Source organism: Sander lucioperca, chromosome 9, assembly GCF_008315115.2.
Source record: "Sander lucioperca isolate FBNREF2018 chromosome 9, SLUC_FBN_1.2, whole genome shotgun sequence".
NCBI lineage: Eukaryota > Metazoa > Chordata > Actinopteri > Perciformes > Percidae > Sander > Sander lucioperca.
This window is the reverse complement of record NC_050181.1, coordinates 33950161-33969657: the sequence shown is the minus strand read 5'-3', so window position 1 is coordinate 33969657 and position 19497 is coordinate 33950161. Positions and strand designations below refer to the sequence as shown.

The following is a 19497-nucleotide window of genomic DNA, read 5'->3' as shown; positions in this document are numbered from 1 at the left end:
AACAAAACTAATATAGGCTTGTCTAAATAAGCCACTGAGGTGTGAATGGGTGAATTTGTTTCGGATGCAAATAATAAACCAATGCCCGGTGCGCTGTATAACTTTGGATTTGGCGATCCATTTATTCACAGTTCTTTATACGCATGCTCCCTGTAATGTTCCACTACAAGTCGGAGACAAGTGTAAAGGGCTCACACTCCCCTCCAAAATCCAACACCCGGTAACAACAACAACAACAACAACAACAACAGAGATACATGAAAAACATTGTAGCACGGTGCGTACAGGTTTATAGCTGCCGGTGTCATGCCAAAAAGTGATCATCCACTAAAACGTGATTGCCGTCCATATGATCGTGTTGACAGTGTATACGTACGTATACAACTTACTTGGAAAACTGTGTTACTGGATGTTTTGCTCCTTTCAAAATGTAAAAGTACTGTGTGGGCTATACTCTATAGTCAGATATAACCCTTAAGAATGAAATCAAGTCATTTTCAGGCAGAAACAACCTTTCTGTGACAAGGTAGGAGCTGCAATCACTTTCTGGCAAGTGCAAAAGTGCATGTTAGGGGTTGTATTGCTACTTTAAAAAGGTATTTCAACTGGTAAAAAAGTACTGGGTGGGCTATAATCTGTCAGATATAAGCCTCATGAATGAAATCAAGTCATTTTGAGGTAGAAACAACCTTTCAGTGACAAGGTAGGAAGCTGCAATCACTTCTTGGCAAGTGGAAAAAGGATGGATTGGTTATAACCTAGGGCACAGGGCGCTCCCGCAGACAGCGATCACTTTTTGGCAGACCATCACTTTTTGGCACCACACCAGCGCCACTGATGCTACATACCAACTGTATATAGTATGTACTGTTCTAATGTTACACTGTTTTGTAGTTAGTGTTCTAGAAATCAATATACCTGTACATTTTGTACTAACAGGAAACATGCAGTAAGTTCTGCAGTATGTAGTAACTTGGCCTCTGCTTTTGACTCTCATAGCAGGAACAAAAACTAACAACAACAATAATGATCAGTAGTTGTATTTAGCCTAGGTGTGTCAGTAAGGAAGTCATACCAGAGCCCTGCAACGGGAACACCTACATGAAATGCTTTAATTATTATTGTTATTAATTATTATTAGTTACAGCTGCGCTTTTCCTGCATGTCCACTTTCCGGCAGTGTAACTATTCCATTCAAAACACTGAAAAATATGACTGATGTAATCTGTCATGGCTTTATTAGATTAGTAATGTGCAGGCTTACCAAGATGAGCTATCCTCGAGCTTGTTCAAACTTGACTTTAACTTGGATACCTTTCTAACCTAATAACTTAGTCAGCATTGCTATGTTCCAAATCCACACTACAAACTGATTGTGCACAGGATATTTGCTAATCTTTATAGCGTACTGTTTTTTTGCAGTTAGTATATAAGTAATAATGTATGTGCATATTCAAGCAAAATACTTACTTTTATTTACATAATCGCATGAAATTGTTGTAGTATTTTTTTCTATGGACCCCAGGAAGAGTAGCTGTTCTGCAGCTAATGTCGATCCAAATACATAAACAAATAATCCGTTCCAAAAATTTTAATACATTTTTTGTTTTCTGAGATTTTTCCTGAATAATTCTACCATTATTAGGTTATTATGATTTAGTTTTCGCAGCTGTGAGTTCCTCCTCCATTTCTTTTGTTCATGCACTTTGAGTATTCCTAATTTTGTCACTTCTCCAGTGTGAACACAATGCATGGTTTGAATCTGCTTAGAAATAGAGTGGAGTATGGATCTATGGACACAGCGGTTGTTGTCTGAGTTCTGAGCTCGGAAATCCGAGTTCCGAATACAAATGGAACGCACTATTACTGTATGTTCAGCTCAACCTTCTCCACTGGGCTATGGGACGCTTTTCTTTAGCTCCTCCCGCTAATTTAACCAATGACATTCTTTCCCCTTCTAGCTGTCCTGCAAGAGATATTTGTATAGCTTAACATTCCTGTTAAGCTATACAAGCTGTTAAATAAATGGGTGGCAGTAGGCTAAACATTAGACAATATTGGCAGGTTGCTGGGAAAGTGTATGAGTAATGCTTTGGTCCTCCACTATTACTGCTGGTGCAGTCGGAGAGAAGGCACCCAAACTTCAGTTCTTTCTGTGTGCAACAGCAGCTCTTTGTCCAGTGTGATTTGACAGTTCAGTGGCGCCCAGAGGAGTGGACTCGAGTCAGGGTCGAGACATGAATGTGATGACTTTAGACTTGACTTGTCAAAAATCAAACATTGCAAACAGACTTGCTACTTAACCTTAATGTCATTTGTAGTCTCACATTGCCAGAGGGTCTGGCTAGTCCACACAGCATTCCGGGAGAAGAATGTGCAGTGGTTTATTGGCATTTCTTTAAACCAATCACAATCGTCTTAGGCGGCGCTAAGCCCCAGACACAATGACGGTGCCGCTGCAAAATAGCCTCGGGAAGGAACTTGTTTTGGTGGAACATATGTATGTTCAAAAGTAGTTTTAGTCGTGCAACAGAAAACTCAGATTGGACAGATAGTCTAGCTAGCTGTCTGGATTTACCCTGCAGAGATCTGAGGAGCAGTTAACCATAGTCCTCACAAATCCACCGGAGTTTAGAACACCAACACAAAGAAAGCAGAAGGTGACGGGACATCCGGCCTAAAAAGAGGGACATCTGGCGGAATTTCAGGCGGCACCGGAGCAATCCCGGACATATAACGTCGTCGATATAGACTACATGACTTGTGACTCCATTTGGACTTTAACCTTATGACTTGGAATTACCTATTATTCTCCCCAAGCCCGAAGATTAAAAATTACTGTATAAAAACAATTATGCAGAAATCAACCTTTTAATTATCCTGACAACAGGTGTGCAGTACTTGAATCAATCACAATGCCCGAGCAGGAAGAGAAGATGCCTCTAGCAGTGCAGACCAGCAGACAGACATCACATAATACCTCAGATTGTCACATTCAGATGGAAAGACTGCTGGCGTCAGCAACATGCAAAAAGATTCAACTCAGACAGGACATATAATTGACATACTGTACCAGAACACACTCATTATTTCTTGTAAATTGAATATTACCGTTGGCGTGAGATTAGGTTTGGTGAATAACGACTCAAAGCACAAAGGGAAGTACTTTGACTTGACTCTGGACTTCATAGCCAAGTCTTGAGACTTGAGTTGTGACTTGCAAAACAATGACTTTCTCTCACCTCTGCCAACGTTATCAGTGTGAGAACATAGAATACTGCTGATGTATCTGACAAAAAATCTTCATTGGCCCCTTTTTTATCTTAATACTTTTTATCGGCACATTTTATCATATGTTGTTATTATTGGCACCTTAATCTCTTTGTCTGTCTGTCTGTCTGTGAATTAACAGTGTTGATTCTGAGGAAACTTCATCTTTGGATGAATAAAGACAACCTCATCTAGTGTGTTTTAAAGTTTAAACACATTTATTTAAATGACCATCTCTGCTGATAGAAATCCTAACATACAAGGTTTTATCTTTGCTCTACCATGCAACATATTGTATGGGTGAATATTTAGCGACACTGCATGCTTATGTCTGTGTTTGTGTGTCAGACCCCCCAGATGCCACCATCTCCTCTGGGACAGTGGACTGGTTTGTGGGTTTGGAGAAAGCTGAGCTGGTGTGCAGCAGCGGAGGATACCCCAAACCTCAGAACTTCACCTGGACCTGGTAAAGTCATTCATCAGTAATCTGACAATTACATGTTAATTCATCCCACTGTAATGTTGTCTGCGCTGCTAAATTGCTCTCTACATGGCACTGGAATGTGTCTCCAAACATACATATAAGCCACTGCTAACACACACACGGACTACACACCCGTGAACAACAAAGAAGTGTGCTTCAATCTAAAGGTGGGCGTCTCACTCTTCTGGCTCAATTCAGCTCGGAATAAAAGCTGTGGTGTCGTGTTGCGCAATTTGAAGTTAAAAAAGGAGCGAGGGAGATATTTTCACATGAGGGAGGGAGTACGCGACACAAGGAAGAGCAGGAGACACATGCTAAGCACTTAATCATAGTGCCATGCTTTAAATATCACTCTAATGCCTGGTAAAACACAGGGTCTCTACTTAAATTAGAGACACTGTACCAGCCATTACAGCTCAACTGAACACACAATGGTAAATTGTTGTGTGCTTAGTGAAAAATATTTCAGCTGTGAGGCAATCTTGAGATATAAAGATTATTGTGGATAAAAGCTTTTCAACCCCCGCAGACCATTGGGCACGTTCATTCAGTACAAACTCATGCTGTGTGGACAAGCATTGTTCAAACCCACAGAGGCTTGTTTTGTTTTTTTATTATTTGTTAAAGAAATACTTCAACTTTTTGGGAAATGCGCTTATTTACATCATTGTGGAGAGTTAGATGTGAAGATCAATACCACCTCTCATGGAAAAAATGAATCTACAACCTGCTTAGCTTAGTTTAGCTTAGCATAAAGACTGGAAAGAGGGGGGGAAACAGCTAACCTGGCTCTGCCCAAAGCTAACAAAATACACGTACCTGCATCTCATTGCAGTGCTAATGTGATAATAGACTCGCAAACATTCAATCAACAAAGTAAGTGGGCATTCTTGTAATATTTGGGGGGTTTTTTTTGCTCCTGTTTTAATCTTGTTTTGCTCTGTAGCACTTTGGGATTGATTTAAACAATGAAAAGTGCTCTACAAATAAAATGTATAATCATTATTGAGTCAAGAGATTTCTTTGGCTGCTAAAGGTGGACAACTCCCTTTATCTGTATCATTTTCAACCATTTACTGTGTGTCAGATGCAATCTCCACCTGTGACTCTATTATAAAGGGCTGGTTAGAGAAGCTAGGTGGGGTTTTGAGAAAAGAAATGTGAGCCGGCTCCAGTTTGGGGGGTGAAGCGGCAGTTAAATAGCTGCAGCAGCACAGTGAAACTGCGTGCAATATGAGCCCTCTCGGCGGACCTGATCAGAAACTGCCTCTCCATTATGTGGCCTGTGATGTCAGCTGCACTGGGTGGGACTTGCTGGACTTGCCTAAATCCCTCAAACCTAGTATTTATGCGGCCTATTCAGATCAATGGGCGCCAGTTGAAAGCCCAGCAGCAGGTTTTGGTTCAGGTGCAAGCCAATTGGTGGTTCCACTCTGCTGTGAACCTGATCCGGTAATGTGTGTGTTATTTAAGCACACTTAAACACTTCCGTGATGCAAGCCAGTTGCTGCATTTCATGCTGCTGATGTAGATCAGATATCATTAGGTAATTAGTGTGTTTCCTCCTCTGACTCTTCAACAGAAATATTCTGAACTGGAATGCAAGTTTGCACTTTGTTACCTTTAGTCCCCAGAAATGAGTGGCAGCTATTGTTCGGAACAGTGAGTCCCAGGTTTCTGTGTGGTTTAGCGATGGGTTCACATCTATTCACACCTGATTGCCAATTAAAGGTGCAGTAAGCGATGCTGCGCAAAGATTGTTGATATTTGAACCCTAACCCTAACCCCCCACCTTTCATAAGCTTCGCTCCCCAGATTTATGGACAGATAACTGCTGGTCGGCCGGCACGTTCACATGCTGCCCCCCAAGTCAACTGTTTCCGCCTGTTGCCGATTGGCTGGAATAGTGTTTTGTGGCTCGTGCGCTCGTTTTCCATTTACACGGCCAGGGCTGTGTAATAACACTGGATTTGTAAAACAGAGAGCTAGGTGACCGTGAGGAGATATTCGCTGAATTTGACTAAATGTTTATTGTATTAACATCACTTACTATACTATTTAATGGTGACATGTCCCTCTGATTATCCACAGGAAGGGAGGACCTTTGCCAGATGGGGTGTCTGTGGTTGGAGAAAGACTTGTTTTTGGGCGGGGCCTCCGCATGGATGACAGCGGGCTCTATGAGTGTGTGGTCAAGAACGCCGTGGGAGTGGCAAAAGCAGAATTTATGTTGACATTAACAGGTGAGTGGACTTTAGCTTTGTTAGTGGTTAACGTCACATGTTTTTTTATCTTTATTTATCCAGGTAAGTCAATTGAGAACAAATTCTCATTTGCAACGACCACCTGATCACATTCACCCAGTTACACATTCATATCTGGAAGCTGCCCAGTACAACCACAGTCTGATCTGCTGGCCACTCAGCGGCTCCACTGGAGCATTTGTTTTTGGGATAAGGGCCTTGCTTAAGGGCACCTCAGTAGTGGTAATGAGGAAGGAAGGCTGCTCTTTCACTTCCCCACCCAGATTTATCCAGTCGGTCTGGGTATTGAATCAACAACATCCCGCTCAAAAGCTCGCTTCTCTAACTTTCAGGCCACCACTGACTGTGTGCTTTGTTGGTGTTGTAGAAGGAGGAAGTGAGAGGAAGAGTACTTGAAAATCATGACAGCAAATTCTCCTTTTGATTTGGAGTAACTGTGCAGAAGTGCTGCCCCCTTGTGATAATAAGACGGCATGAACAGATGCTTCTCAATCAGGATCCAAAGTTCTGCACGAAAGACATCACTGTAGTTTTGTGGCTGTGTGAATGTGTTTGTGTGAGAGACATTCATCAAATGTCTTCCCATCCTCGTCTTTCTTCCAGAGACATCCCAACGCAAGGGCGAGTTCCCCATGGGCAACATGATGCTCATCATTATCGGGGCTTCAGCCGGAGCTTTGGTCCTGGTCCTGGTCCTGGTGGTCCTGCTGGTCAACCGCTACCATCGACACAGAAACAAAAAGCTTGAGAGGGAGCTCAGCGAGAAAACGTATGCTCACCTACATTTTCTTAAAATAAGGCCATGTAGTGAGAGAAATACTTTTACTTATTCCCCCAACCGTGATCAAAGCTGGACTGTAAATTGCTTGTGTTGTATTTAAACTGTTTACACAGCAGGGTTTTCCCTGCCACTGTAAGCCGAAAACCGAATGAATGTAACTAAAATACTTTTCTCAGATCTAATGTCTGTAGTTGGACAGTTGTTCTTTAAGCTTTTTGAGTGTTAGTTATTTATTATCTGCGTCTAGCTATTTAAATGTTTTAGACACAGATATGGTGATAATAACGGTCCAAAATGATGTGAAAAAGAGACGCAAAACTACCGCAAAGGGACACAAACCGACTAGAAAGAGACGCCAAATGACCACAGAGACTCAAAGGAAAACAAAAATTACCAAAAAGAGACACAACACGACTACAAAGAGACGCAAAATCCCACAAAGAGACACAAAATGTGTGTGGAAGTTGCTTTTTTTTGAGGAAGGACGCCTAAACCCCTTGCCAAATAGGCACACCTAAGTCTTCCACAAACCGAGGGTAAACACTGCACACTATGACCTGTTGTCTGACATTACAGTGGGCCTATCATCACTAGCAGACATTCAACAAAAACATACATTTTTAAGTCTATTAACGGAATGCTCCCTCCTTCCATTGCTGCACTGTTAGAGTAACCCTTATTACACACCATCCAACAACCTGCTCTTACTTAAGGTCCCAGGGGTACAGTCAGCTGGGGAAATCAGCGTTCTTTTTTTAATGCTCCAACCACCTGGATCAGGCTTCAACAGTCAGTGGAATCAAAATTTATTTTCGACATGTGGGCGGTTTAGAGCAATGGTGTTGAATAGTCCTGTTTCTGGATGTAATTGCCATTTAAATGTCCTTGATTTTATCTGGATTCTTTTATTATTTAATCGATTTATGTCCTTGATTTTACACAATTGTTTTAGTGACTGGCATGTCCTTGTTTCTTCTCTGGTCAGTGTCCTGTTTGTATATTGTGTTCTAAAGTTTATTTTCTGTAATCTCTCGGCTATATTGAAAATATGGGCTTGCCCTCAATTGTACCTCCGAGAACTAAATAAAGGTCGGTGATTATGATGATTATATAAATCCAAACGTGCTGTCTTTTTTTTTTTCCCTCAGGGAGGAAATTCAAAGCTTCTCCCGACAAGCCTCCTTTAGGAGACTGAACTCTGTCAGCACAGACCCCAGAGTGCAGGTACACACACACACACACACACACACACACACACACACACACACTATTTTAGTGTGCGTTTTTCAACACTTGGCCACGGACAACAAATAACTTCAATTTTTTCTATTGATCAATGAGCATTGTCTCTGATAAATAGAGTCATAAAATAGAAACAGTACACCTACAATCACTTACTTGACTCATTAGCAGGGACACACTTCTATGAATACATGGCACGCATGCACGCACGCACGCACGCACGCACGCTGATGATTACAGGCTGCTGCAGATAACATGCAGTGTTCATAGACACTTATTTTTATTATCTTATTCTGGGAGATTCATTTTATATATATTTTGCGTTCATGTTCACTAACTTTCTTTCACTTTCTCTATTTGTTTTCCAGCCTGAAGATTACGCTCTGCTCAGAGTAGACAGCCGAATGAAAAACAGCCAGTTATCTCTGGTGAGTTCCTCAAAAATGTGATGGAATGATTTATTTGGGTACAACAAAGGAACATGAGTGCATCTGATGCTACGGCATAAGACTATCATGATCTGAGGTTAGCGAGATTTATTCAGTAAAAAAAAAGACATGTTAAGTACAAGAAGGACAGACTTGTGATAGCGATGAAAAACAAGTGATGCTCACTGAGAAATTACATCAGCCAAATTCCAAAAAATATGAACAATTTGAGTTTGAAATGTATAAAATCACAGTTTGGACAAAATTTTGTTTGGGTTTAAATATAGTTATATAGTTCATGGTCTTGACACTATAATTTAATAACTCTTTTTGATACTTGTTTCCCCAATACTGTTAACAGTTGATAAGAAATGAATAGCTTCCAAAGGAGTTTGTGGCAAATAAAGTTTGGCAACAATTGAAATAGTTGATAAACTGCAAATTATCGCCAATAATTCTAATAATCGCTTAATCGTTTGAGTCATTAATCAGGCAAACATTTAAAATATGTGCTGATTCCAGCTTCTGAAATGTGAAGATATAGTACTGTCTCTGTTTTATATGATTGGAAAATAAATATCTTTGGGTTTCATCGAATAAAAGAGACAATATGAGATTTTCTTTAACTTTTTAAAGAATACCAATACATTGATTTATCTGAAAAATAATCAAGGAGTTAAATAATCATGATAATATCAGTTTGCATAATAATAATTAGTCGCAGCCCTGCTACTATGATTAGTACATCTAATGGCTGAGCAGAGAAATCACTCCTATGTGGTTTGGGAGGATTTTACTCAGTGAACACAACTAAAGTATTTCAGTAGTCTGGCTTTTTGAACAGCAACATCATGTTTAGGGGCTTTTCCACCCGGACAGTACAAACCACCTGGGGTAAATGCTGAATATTCGCGGCCGTTGACACTGCAGCACAACCCCGCAGATTCCAAACCAAATGTCTCCAGTTAAGGGGCTCTGAAACGCCAGAGCAGTTTGAATGCGAGGTGTAAACGCAGCAAAAGATATTCGTTTTTTAAACCAAAACGTAGCAATGTAAATATAGCCTAAGACAGAAAACCGTTGTTATCAGTGTTGTGACTGTTTGGGTCGCCTCCTGCAGGAACGAACCATGTACAGAGGCAGCCAGTCCACTCTGGGTGGGAAGTGGGGGTCTGCAGGAGGAGTGGAGGTGGACGAACTGGGACGTCCCGTTATCTGGCCCGATGGCAGAGAGAGCCTGAGAGGAGCAGAGATGGACGGAGAGAAAGAGGAGCAAAGGAGGAGGGTGGAGTCCTACCTGAAGAACAGTAACATGTCACTGGTATGTCAGCATCTGAGAGATTAGGCTGCAATGCAGTCAGTTTGGTTTGTAATGTGTCATACGGTATCGTGTTTTACCTACTGCTGGAGTCATGGAGACAGAGCAAAGAACTGCAAACAAAAACAAAAAGTGGAAACAGATGACACAAGACTACACACATCCTCTTTATTCTATCAGCCACTGTCAATTGTTCATTATAAACAAATATTTGCATGTGCAGCTCTGTTCCTTTGAACATTTTCTTTCATTTATGTACTAGTTTTGGACCAACTCCAGTGAATGCATTACAACCTGAAGTAGTCATGGTTGGCGACCTTAAACACTCATTCATAAAAGCAAGTTTTTACAGATTTTTTTCAGGCGGTGTATTATTGATCAACCTGTAGTGAAACGATGGCACTTTATGCTTCTGCTATAGAAGACCACTAACCTCTGAGTAACTCTCACCACCTTAAAGTGGCTTTATGTAACTTTCAGTTTGTGTTGATTCTAGTGGCCGCTTTGGACAAAAGCTGTAGTGTTTTTTCCACACCTGCTGTCGTAAAGGTCTTCTCTATACGGTGCTTTATTGCCCACTGTATGCATCGTATGCAAGTGTTGCATATGGTAACTTACCTACGGCCTACTTTGGATGTCTCGTGAGCTAAACCGGGTATCACGATCACTGTGTTACGAGCCAAAGCATTAAGAGTTTGTTGTAGCAACCAACGTAATATTAACTTAGATTATTATATAGAGCATTTCATGAAACCCACAGACGCTTTACACAAGTAACGTTACAGGGGGACAAGGGAAAAGAAAATAGTAAGCCAACACAAACACGGAGTAAAAGGAAAACCTCCGCCCTAAATGGAAAGGGGACGTAATTTAATGTCGGCTACTGGCGTACAACCACGTTGCGCATTGTACAGTTATTTTATGAATGAAATGACATATTACATTCCCAATTCGGAGTCGTTTTTGAATCATTTAATGATGTAATTGTCTCCATCTGTTGAAAACCCGACCGAGTGTGACTATCGTTGTCTTTCACTTTCCTTTTCCCTTTTAGCTTTAGTTGTTCTTCGTTTAATTTCCTTCTTTTCTGTGATGGCCCTGCCCCAGTATCAACCATAACTACAGCAGATAACTTCTAAAATAACATTTAAATACAATTAGGCCTATATAAAGACATCTCCTGCTTCCTTTTACCTGGCTCCGCTGGCACAGGCCATCCCGGTGTTAAAAAGAAATCTGTGACCGTCAGAATATGTCACTGTAGCGCCATCTACCTGCAAATCATTCTGTGACTGCGCGGGAAAAATCGGACCCGGGCAGATGCCTTACTAAAACTATATGAAGATTAAAGCGTTCTTTTCACTGTTAGTCTCATTTGCTGTTACAGGTCATTTAAGACCATTGTATGAAAAATGACAGAGCTTTAGAAACAGTAAAAAAGTTACATATAGTCACTTTAAATAGGGTGGTATATGTTGTAGGGTGTGACACACGCTCCATGTTGTCATTTACATTTATATCTGTCCTCTTCAGTTTTTACCCTGTGTACATTTTTACTTCATTTTGTTGCAAAGTTGGGGAATGTCTCGTTTAACCAAAGCATTTCCAACTTGAACACAGCACCTTATTTAGGTTTTTGGAGCAGGTATTTTCAACCCATTTTATATCGTCAGTGACAGAATAAGGACTTTTGGATCTTGCCCCATTTAAATTTATGAAAAGTAATAGCGCTAATATTAGCCAGTTTTTTTTTCCTTATCAGAGAAATAGTAATGTGTTTGTATGCTGTTTATACCAGGACTCAGGTCTGCCCTCTTCCCTGGTTCCTCTGAAGGCCCAGCAGGATGAAGGCGGCGTGGGGCCCAGAGAGCCAGACCTGAGCCACGTAAGAGAGGGAGACTCCCCGCGTGGAGAGGACTGGCCTCCGCCTCCCACCCAGGCGGTAGCCGAGGGACACGAGGATGACGATGAAAGCAGTTCCTACCAGCTGTCAGAGGCCCTCACACATCACTTCTACTACAGTAACGGCATCCTCCGGCCCAGGCCACACTCCAACGCCATTCTGCTGCACCCCAGAGGACAGATCGTCTAGAACGCAGACTCTCATCCAAAACATGACAGGAGAGAAAGTCTGCCTGCATTCCTACAGTGAAAATAACCTTATTCCTTATTAATGGGATGTTAGTTCTGTCCACATTGACTGCAGTGGGTAATTAGCCTCAAGAACAATCCAAACCTTTTTATTTTTTACCTCTGGCTTGTGAGATTTTGATCCCTTACCCTAACCCTATAATAACTGGGAAGTTTATTAATAGTTTTGGGGCATTTTATGCCTTTTATTAGACAGGAAAGGAGAGAGATGGTGAATGTTATGCAGCAAAGATCCCCATCCAGACTCGAGCCAGAGATGTTGTGGTTCACGGCCACCAGGGCACCCCATTATTGGGCCGTTTTTTTGATAATGTTTTGGGGCATTTTATGCCTTTATTCGACAGGCAAGAAAACTCGAGGAGCGAGATGGCGCTGTTCTCCAGCCAGACTCGATCCTTTATTATTTCTCTGATGGAGAATTAGGTACACCAGCGAGTTTTTGCCTTTCCACGATGGCATGTAAATGGAAAATCTTTCTCTCCTTGAACGTGCAAGGAATAAAGGTTCCTGTTACATGATGTTTACTGTGTTATCTGCAGCGCTAAAATCTTGCATCCACTGCTATGGGGACTTGCGCATATTTTAAATTCACAAAGTAGGAGTCCCAATGAATCCTCACTGCCAACTTCAGGTGCCTTTTTTTTTTTTTTTTTTTAACATCAAAAACATTCGAGGAAGAACATATGGACAAGAACACCATTTCTAAGCTCCAAATGCCTGGCCCAGTCAAGAATAAACTATACTCAAAGCTTTAATATTTTCAGCTTGGATGCACCTGTGGAGAAGAAGTTAGTGTGATTTTGTGCATGTGTATATAATATGTAAGGAAGAGTCATAAGGAGATACTGTATGTTTTATGATCATGTCGTTAACAGCCACCTGCAACTACACAAAGGCTGAGGTCCTGGAACACAGACAAAGTAAAATGGTGGATGTTCATGGATACACGCAGCAAACTGGTTTCCATGACCAGGTTTAAACCATACCAGTGCACAGCAATGAACAGACTGGATGAAACGTGCAGCAGATGAACTGTAAAGCAATGTTCTGTATCAAAGCACTGTCAGTTGTGTATATGTCGTTGTGTGAATTGTTTTTATATTCTTTTAGTGTTTTTCTATGAAACTGAAAAGCTGACATGTAAAATGTTAAAATGTTTATTCACAAAAGTACAGCATGAGTCATTGTTCTTTATTACAACCTGGGACAATTGAGCTTGTTTCACTTCATACAGGAGGATAAAAGGCATTATTGATCACAGCTGCTGCAGTAATGTAGCATTTGTGTTAAACTTAAAAACTATTAGATTTGCTGGTTTAACCTTGTTCGGATGTTTACATCCTTATTAGTTCGGTAATGACTGAAATAATCAGGATTGTGGATACAAGTAGGAAAAAAAGGTGGATTTTCCCAGGGTGGCTGGTCTCACTCTGTGACAGGGTGATGAATTTAGTAATCTTGGGAACCTCTATTTAACGATTAGCTTCGCCATTTTGGGAAATATGCTTATTCACTTTCTTGTTGAGAGTTACGTAGATGAGAAGATCAATACCAGCCTCATGTCCGAGAGTTGAGACTCTTTATTAATCCCAATGGGCAGTTCATTTGCAGCTTCCCAGTCCATACAATCAGTTCCAAAGAACACAACTACCAAACAGTAGTTAAAAATGTTAAAGATGCCAGAGGAAACATTAAAAAGATATGGGGACAGGTTACAATAACTAAAGCATTAAATAAAAGCCAGTGTTTCCCCCAGAAAAGTTATTTAGCTCGGTGGCAAGTGTCTTTATTTTTGGCGAGGGCCCGGTTGGGGCCAGTCACAGACTGATGGCAGCATTAAAGAGAGCCCAATAGTTTCTGTGATAACAGAATCATGGGCGAAATTGAGAATTTAAAAAAAGCTATAAGACCCGATTCCATAGGGCCCTACATTAAGTCAGCGCTAAAAGCCAAGTGGAGATTTAAAAATATGACGTCTAAGTTTCCAATCGAGCCGCCCCACTGTAACAGTGGTTAATAAAAACGTCTTAAAAATAAATCAAACAATAATTCCCAGTGGCTTAGGCCTGGTGGGGAGAGGGGGGGGCAACTTAGGTCCCGTGGGCCACCAGGCTTGCAATACACTGTGGGAAACCCTGAAAGCAATACATCAGAGACAATAAATCAACCTCCTCATCTAACTCTCTTCAAGAAAGCAACCTGGTGAATTTCCCAAAATGACAAACTGTTCCTTTAAGATGCTGCTCCTGTTCTCAGAGCGGATACTTGGGGTGGTAGTGGACTACCTAAGGGCGCTGACACAGCAACCCGATTATCGGCCGTCGGACAGTCTGGCGAGGTCGGTGACCCGAGTCTGTTTGGTGCATTTTGTGCCGTCAGCAGTCGGAGGAGCCGTCGGCGTTCATTTGGGCCAATTTGACTTGTTGAATCGGCCAGTGGGCAGTCGGACTCAATGACCAATTACCGGAAATGACGAGCGGGATGAGCGTGACGAACGCCTCTCAAAAGCTGACGAAAATCTTTTAAACTGACCTTTGTCGATCTGAAATGAAGACAGATTCAGCAACTGCATGGCCTATTTCTCGCTTAAAATGTTTTCATAAATACATTTCGGTGAAATATTTTCGTAAAATACGAGATCGTATTCCGAACGAGCCGCCATTATGGTCTGGCTTTGAAATTTGGGAGAAGCCAGACCCACGTGACGCGTTCGTCCAATCAGCTGCCGGTTTTCATTTTTTGGGCGACAATACAGATTAGCGCCGCCTGCTGTTATGGAGACGTATTACGTCTTGCGCACGCGCAGAACGTACGCTCAAGTCCGCGTAGCTTCGGTGTGTTCCGAGGCCCTTTTTTGACCAACTCGGGGAGACTTACCAGTCCGACTGCCTTTTCTGCCGACAGTCGGTCATCGGGTTGGTGTGTCAGAGCCTTTAGACTACCTACAAGAGGACCTACATTTCCCAGAATGCTATGTCTTTGTTGGCCTTAGATACTTATGACTTTCCTTTACAGAAGGAAAGATATTGCCAAAGTCTCACAATTTACAATAATGACATGTGACCCAACTTTCCATTGCAACAGTATTACAAAGACAACACTTCAGGAACTCATTATGTCATGGCAACTGTTACATGATGCCATTGTCTAGAGTGAGTCCATTCTCATCTACTTGCTTGATTTTCACTGTGAGTCTGATAATGGACAATGTATGGGAAAATGTAATGCTAAGGGATTTCGGAGGGGCTACAGTGATCGTAGTAGAGCCACACAATATATCGTTTTTTTATCGCGATATCAACTGGCACACATCGCGAAAGGCTGCGACACATCGCGAAAGACACTCAGAGATTTTGTGTTAGTTGAAAGAAAATATCAGTAGAAAACGGCACTTTGAAATGTAAGTCTTTTTTTTTGTGGTGCCTTTTATACTCAATTCAACGTTTAATTTGTGTAATAAATTAACATTGGAAGAAAATTCCTTTTGTTAGTTTTAAATTTAACAAGCAATTTGTTGTGTTTCAGCAGAATACTGAAAGCAGCAGAACTGAGTACACTTTAAAGTGCTCATATTATGCTTTTTGGCTTTTCCCCTTTCCTTTATTGTGTTATATATCTTTTTGTGCACCTTATAGGTTTACAAAGTGAAAAAGCCCAAAGTCCACCCCAAAGGGACTTACCATCTCCAACAGAAAACACTGTTCACAAACCGCTCCAAACAGCTCTATTGTAGTCCAGCCTTTACTTCTGTGATGAACGTGCGTCACTTTGTAACACACGTTATAATGCTCGCCTAGCTGCTAGCGTGGCACAACCTCATACTCTGCTTCTGACTGGCTAGTAGTCCTTACCTAGCTACTGCGCATGTGCGACTCCCAACAAAGATGGAACAGAAGTGAGATGCCTCACTCTGTAGCTAAAACGAGAGCTCAACACACAGGGTGAAAAGAGGAGCTGCAGCAATGTGCAGTACAACAAAAATATGGTGTTTTTTGAAAATTAAACCACATAAACCTATTCTGGTACAACCTCTAAATACAATTATGAACCTGAAAATGAGCCTAATATGAGCACTTTAATATCTGTTTATCGCAAATAATATCGTTATCGCAATATTCGACAAATATATACTTTCCACATATCGTGCAGCCCTAGATCGTAGATGAAGAGGTTTGCTTTTGCAATTTGTGACCTTGTGTATAACCTATAGAAGTCTATATCCAGCTATGTCCCTACATTTTTTTTTTTTTTTTTATAAATCTCTTAACTGGCTGGGTTTAAAAACAGTACGTAAGTGCCAAAATTAGTTAATACAGTCCAAGCTACGTCAAAGTTATAGTTTGTCCAAAAGAAAAAAGAAGTGCACAGTAAAACAGTCAGCTACATTACTTCTCAGTAATATCAAAATACTAAGAGAAATTTGTTAGTTAAAGGTGCTCTGAGCGATGTTGGGTGATGTCACTTTTTGTTGACGTTCGAAGTATTGTCAAACAAAACGGAGGCTAGCTCGCCCCTCCCTACTCCTCATCCCGTCCCCTCCCTTCCGCGCACTAACCCCCCAACCCCCACCCCCAAATCCTTCTTGTCGGTTATTGGCTGGAACACTGGAACTCTGTTTGTTATGTTTCATGGTGCAGGTTGGCGCAGATTGTTTTTGTTGCCGTTTGTGGAACCTGGGCTGTCTACAGAGACCGCGTTTTTTTACAGTGTGTTCAGGGGACAGGCAGCTAGCGGACAGTGAGGAGACGTTTGCTGTATGTGACAAAAAAATGTTTAAGCCTAAAAAACGCGTGACATCGCTTAGAGCACCTTTAATCTAGACATGAATGAGCTTTTCTCACTCAAAATTCAAAACCTATTGAATCAAACTGCATTTTGGGATAGAGCCTCTTTGTGAGTCCGCTGGTGAGTGCGAAGGTTGCTCCTCTGAGAAAAACACTTGCCACACGTATCGCACGTGTACGGTTTCTCTCCGGTGTGGATTCGCTGGTGGATCTCCAGGTGGCTGACGCGATCGAAGCTCTTGCCGCAGAACGGGCAGATGAACCATTTCTCCTTGATGCGGCGACTCGCTATCGTTTTATGCAGCTCGGGGTCGTTTAAAAGAAAGAATCTGCTGTCCGGGTTAAAAGCCGACGCGTTTTTAGTTTGGGGTTGTTTCTCTGCGAGGAATCTGATGGACACTCCTCTCTCGAGGTGATTATTTGCTTCTATGGGCTGACTTGGCTGAGCTTGGCTAAAAGTCACAGGAGCTCTTGATTTACTTGACGCACCTTGTCCATTGTCCCTCGCAAACCTGTCAGAGTACGCCGTCTCTGCCGAATGATCAAAAATGTCCAAAGCATTCTGAATGAGCAGGATTTCGGAGTCCAGATTTTGGGACAGCTGCTTCGGCTCGAAAAAGCAGTCTGAGTCATCGGCAGTGTCGCTGTCTCCCACCGAAACCGACGACCACTGCTGGCTCTCTTGTTCTTCCATAACCTCGGCGGGCTGGAGGTTTACTTCCATCTCGTGGTGTCCCGCTCCGTCGCTGACGCTGTGATCGGAGTCCACCGTCTGCTCCACGATCTGGACGTCGTCCTCGTCCTCTAGCTTGACTATCAAGTCTTCGTCGTCGTCGTCGTCGTCTCTGCCGTCTCTGCCGTCGCTTTCACACGCGCCGGATTTGAGCTGCTCGCACTGTTTCTCTTCTGTCTGGGATGGCGGTGGCGTTCTGTGATTGGCTGAGGTGTCCGCCTTCTCTCTGATGCTCTGATCAGAAGACAGTGTCTGGACTGAATCTATAATCGGCCCTGAAACAACAGAGCAGGTGCATTTAAAAACAAAAAATTATTTCATGCATTACGAACCATAGGTCAGGGTTTTTCCTGCATAGAGGAATTTTTGGCGTATGTAAATATGAGTATTATTTTTTAAAGCAGTTTTGTTGATTGGGGTTTGACTTAAGCATTATCAACATTTTTGTTTATATTTACAAATAACAGGCAAATGCCTATAAGATAAGAGATAAGATAAGCCTTTATTGTCCTCTATAGGAGAAATTCATCTTGGGCATTCGAGAGAAACAAAACGGAGACACATCGCGCATAAACACACAATAAACATTAGTTAACCTACATAGAAGCATAATCATACATTATCTCATCCAATGCTTCAATGACAATCTAATAAACCTCACACAATACCCCCCTACCTTTCCTCACAATCACAGAACAACAGAAGAGAACCCACAACAGATTTCTGTCAAATAAGGTAACACAGACTCATTGCCTTTACTGTAAAAATAAATCAAAAATCGTATGTATCTTGGGTTTTTTTGCGACGGTTTTTAAAATAGATTTTTTCCCCCTAGAATCGATATATACATATTTTTACCAATGATTCACCTAAATTAATTCTGTTTATACGGTACCAGCGACTACATACGTTTCTAGCAAAACAGAGTAAAAGCAGAAAGTCCATGTTATGTTCTTCTTTACAAATGAAATAAATGTCTGTCTGACTGACTGACATGTGATGTGCATTCTTCTTAGAAAACAATTAGTTTTTAGAAATGTCTCTTATATTGTCTCTAGAAGTGTATTATTCAGCTTTTGCTTTTGATAAAGAAGGAAAAGAAAATCACAACACTCAATACTATCGAATCGCAATACTTCTAGAATTGCAATAAATGAAAATCGCAATACAAATCCACGTATCGTCAAAGAATCGAATCGGGACAAAAGCATTTACATTACATTACATTACATGTCATTTAGCTGACGCTTTTATCCAAAGCGACTTACAATTAAGTGCTTTCAACCCTGAAAATTCAAACTCCTGACAACAAGTAGTAGTGCAAGTACACTAGCTTTAAATAAGCAAAGCTACAAAGAGCCATATGAAAGTGCAGGTTCAAGATTTTCATTAATTAAAACATAACAAGGTATTGGTTATTATGTAGTCTATTATGTAGTCAGTAGTCATCCTTACCATCACCAGTGGGCGGCAGCAACTGGGTCTGCTGCTCTCTCTTGGAGGAAGATGATGAAGACGGATTGGTAACGTTAGTCTGAGCCTGAGACAGCACCGCTAACCGCTCGTTTTCCATCATCATTAACTTTCTGTTCAGGGCTTCAATCTCGCTCTCTCTCCGGCGGAGCTCGACCTGTACGAGGGCGAAGCCGTCCTCCCACAGCTGGCTGATTTCCACCACGGCAGCTTTAGCTAGCATCTCCATGATGGAGGTTAGCTTGCTCTGGAAAGCCACACAGTTGGCCATGTTGCCCCGGACCAGCACCTCCGCCAGCTGTAGCGACGCGACACGACGTTACACTAAACTTTCTATGTGCGACAGATCACACGACAGTGACTATTCCGTCCGTTGTGGTTGTAGTTTACATTACGGTTTGTGTTTGAGGCGAAAAACATGGAAGTGTAACAGGAAATGCTGGTGGTCATGTGACGCAGGATATACAGTACGGTGCTGATGGTAGGACAAAATGTCTCAGCACGACTAAAAACAAAACAACATTTAGCGTTTGGGCAGTACAACGGTTAATAAATAGTTTATAACAAAC

At 41.7% G+C, this 19497-nt stretch overlaps 2 protein-coding genes across 4 annotated transcripts in view; one reads left to right on the top strand and one right to left on the bottom strand.

Annotated features, from left to right (window-relative positions):
• Positions 1 to 13110, top strand: part of nectin4b (nectin cell adhesion molecule 4b) — a 31613-nt gene extending 18503 nt beyond the window's left edge. Inside the window, exons 6-12 of one of the 2 annotated variants that reach the window (XM_031298096.2) lie at positions 3619 to 3736; positions 5846 to 5997; positions 6622 to 6787; positions 7948 to 8023; positions 8410 to 8469; positions 9590 to 9790; positions 11586 to 13110. In XM_031298096.2, coding sequence (XP_031153956.1) covers positions 3619 to 3736; positions 5846 to 5997; positions 6622 to 6787; positions 7948 to 8023; positions 8410 to 8469; positions 9590 to 9790; positions 11586 to 11879 — 1067 coding nt within the window. In that variant the 3' untranslated portion in view covers positions 11880 to 13110. The remainder of the gene's footprint in view (positions 1 to 3618; positions 3737 to 5845; positions 5998 to 6621; positions 6788 to 7947; positions 8024 to 8409; positions 8470 to 9589; positions 9791 to 11585) is intronic. The other variant, XM_031298097.2, reaches the window with a different exon arrangement.
• On the bottom strand, positions 394 to 19427 carry LOC116048853 (sal-like protein 4). Of its 2 annotated transcripts, XR_004898250.1 has the most exons (3): positions 18911 to 19427; positions 16727 to 17730; positions 394 to 405 (listed from the first exon to the last, which is right to left on the bottom strand). XR_004898250.1 is itself a non-coding variant. In XM_031298130.2 (2 exons), the coding sequence occupies exons 1-2, from the start codon at positions 19197 to 19199 to the stop codon at positions 16802 to 16804; spliced, it is 1218 nt and encodes a 405-aa protein (XP_031153990.2). In that variant the 5' UTR covers positions 19200 to 19427; the 3' UTR covers positions 16706 to 16801. The 2 variants fall into 2 exon arrangements, 1 of the variants encoding a protein (XP_031153990.2); XM_031298130.2 differs by lacking the exon at positions 394 to 405 and having other exon boundaries at positions 16706 to 17730.
• Between the last annotated feature and the right edge of the window lie 70 nt (positions 19428 to 19497).